This window comes from Micropterus dolomieu, linkage group LG09 (assembly GCF_021292245.1).
Source record: "Micropterus dolomieu isolate WLL.071019.BEF.003 ecotype Adirondacks linkage group LG09, ASM2129224v1, whole genome shotgun sequence".
In the NCBI taxonomy this organism is placed as follows: domain Eukaryota; kingdom Metazoa; phylum Chordata; class Actinopteri; order Centrarchiformes; family Centrarchidae; genus Micropterus; species Micropterus dolomieu.
This window is the reverse complement of record NC_060158.1, coordinates 5,970,817-5,972,519: the sequence shown is the minus strand read 5'-3', so window position 1 is coordinate 5,972,519 and position 1,703 is coordinate 5,970,817. Positions and strand designations below refer to the sequence as shown.

The 1,703-nt window shown below is 39.7% G+C and overlaps 2 protein-coding genes across 4 annotated transcripts in view; both read left to right on the top strand.

The window, feature by feature from the left end:
• Positions 1-1,703, top strand: part of LOC123977135 (major histocompatibility complex class I-related gene protein-like) — a 232,886-nt gene that overhangs the window by 21,977 nt on the left and 209,206 nt on the right. The gene's annotated exons all lie outside the window — the stretch shown is intronic.
• Positions 916-1,703, top strand: part of LOC123977142 (H-2 class I histocompatibility antigen, K-K alpha chain-like) — a 4,697-nt gene continuing 3,909 nt past the window's right edge. The window contains exon 1 of the mRNA XM_046059677.1: positions 916-1,048. Coding sequence (XP_045915633.1) covers positions 988-1,048 — 61 coding nt within the window. The 5' untranslated portion in view covers positions 916-987. The remainder of the gene's footprint in view (positions 1,049-1,703) is intronic.

Sequence of the window (1,703 nt, the reverse complement as noted above, 5' to 3'; positions counted from 1 at the left end):
AAATTCATCAAATGGCCCATTTCCCCTAAAATCAAAGAAACTCATTTTAAAATAATTTACAAAATCTATCCGGTTGCAGACTTTCTTAAAAAAAGGTTCAAATTTGAAGTAGATCCCTGTATATTTTGTGAGGCTGCTGAGGAGACTCTGGAACACATGTTCTTTTCCTGTCCCTTGTCCAAAACCTTTTGGTCTGATTTACATAATTGGCTGTCACTTAAGATCGATAATATTCCATCTTTTAATTTGTCACACATCCTCTTTTATATGGACAATGTAGATCCGCCTTTGTCTGATCTGGTGAATGTGATTGTCCTCATGGGTAAATATCATATCCATTGTAGTAAGTGGAAATCTTCTAAGCCTTCTTTTTTGTGGTTCATAAATAATTTTAAGTTGTTCTTTTCATCACTGAAGAATGTTAAATCTAGTATAATTGCAAGAAAGATGTATAGAGATATATCCAAGCAATTACTGTTCTAACAATCTCCCCATATTGCTGCACCGAAATGAGACCTTATTTTTTTTTCTATAGCCTTTTCACTAACTGGTACCCCCATTCTCATTTCTGTTTATTTATTTTCATTTATTTCCTGTGTTTGTAAGACTGGTTTTTGATTTGTACCAAGTGATCTAATTTTTTTTGTTCCCCATACGAGAGTGTTGTATGTTAAAGTGTTATAACAATAAAAACAATAAAAAATAATAATAAAAAAAAAGGTTCAGGTCAAAGCTTAGCCAGCAAAATAAAGCCCACTGTCCTCTAACAAAGGCTAAATGTTTACTTTCACTTTCGTTATCGACTTTAGGTGGTCAGATTCACAGAGTCATGTGACTTTGATGCTCAGCCTAAATTCCCATTGGCTCAGATGCAGGTTGAAGTCAGCGCCCCTTCTCCTCTTACCCTCATTTCACCCTTAGTGCTCGAACTGGCGAGACAGCAGTTCACAAAGCTTTCCATCAAATGTTTTGAGGCGACAGGTCACAATGAAGATCCTGGTTTTCCTGGCTTTCCTGGTATTAGTGGGCCCACATGGCGCAGCCGCAGGTGAGTTAACAACTTTGTAGAGTTGGTTGATTGTAAAAGAAAAGTCCTTTACAGAAATGATAATGGTCTCGCGTGACATTATATAATCAGAAATTGAAGCCACTACTAAGCATCCTGAAGAAGAAAGACCCCAGAAACTGCAACAAGGCGCGGAGCTGCTGCCTCACTGCAGAGGGGCGAGGACTTCTAGTGGCTCCATCTACAGTGGGCGCTTTTTTCACACTTTCACACTCATTTTCTCAACAAAAAAAATAAGCGAGGAAAAAGGAAATACAGCAGACAGTGTGACAGCCTACAAGGAGCTCAATCACTGTATTTTTAAGTGAACTGCACCAGGGCACGCGGTTATTTGGTCCGCGCCCGCGTTCGTTCAGCCCAAAGGAAAGAAACGCAAGAGGAGCTGGGCCTCTATTAAGTGGGTAGCCTATACTGAGTCTGTGGAGTCAGAAACAATATAAATAGGCTACGGAATCCACGCTGGTGCTGTTTGCTGCAGGAGAGGACAACCTCTGCAGAAGACTCAGATGTGGTCTGAATCTGACTTATTATGGTAGTCAAGACACACAAACACACTTTATTCAAAAAAGTCAACCAAACTATAAAAATACATGATCAGATTGGGTCCAAGGACGACCCCTTTGTAACCGGAGAGAAC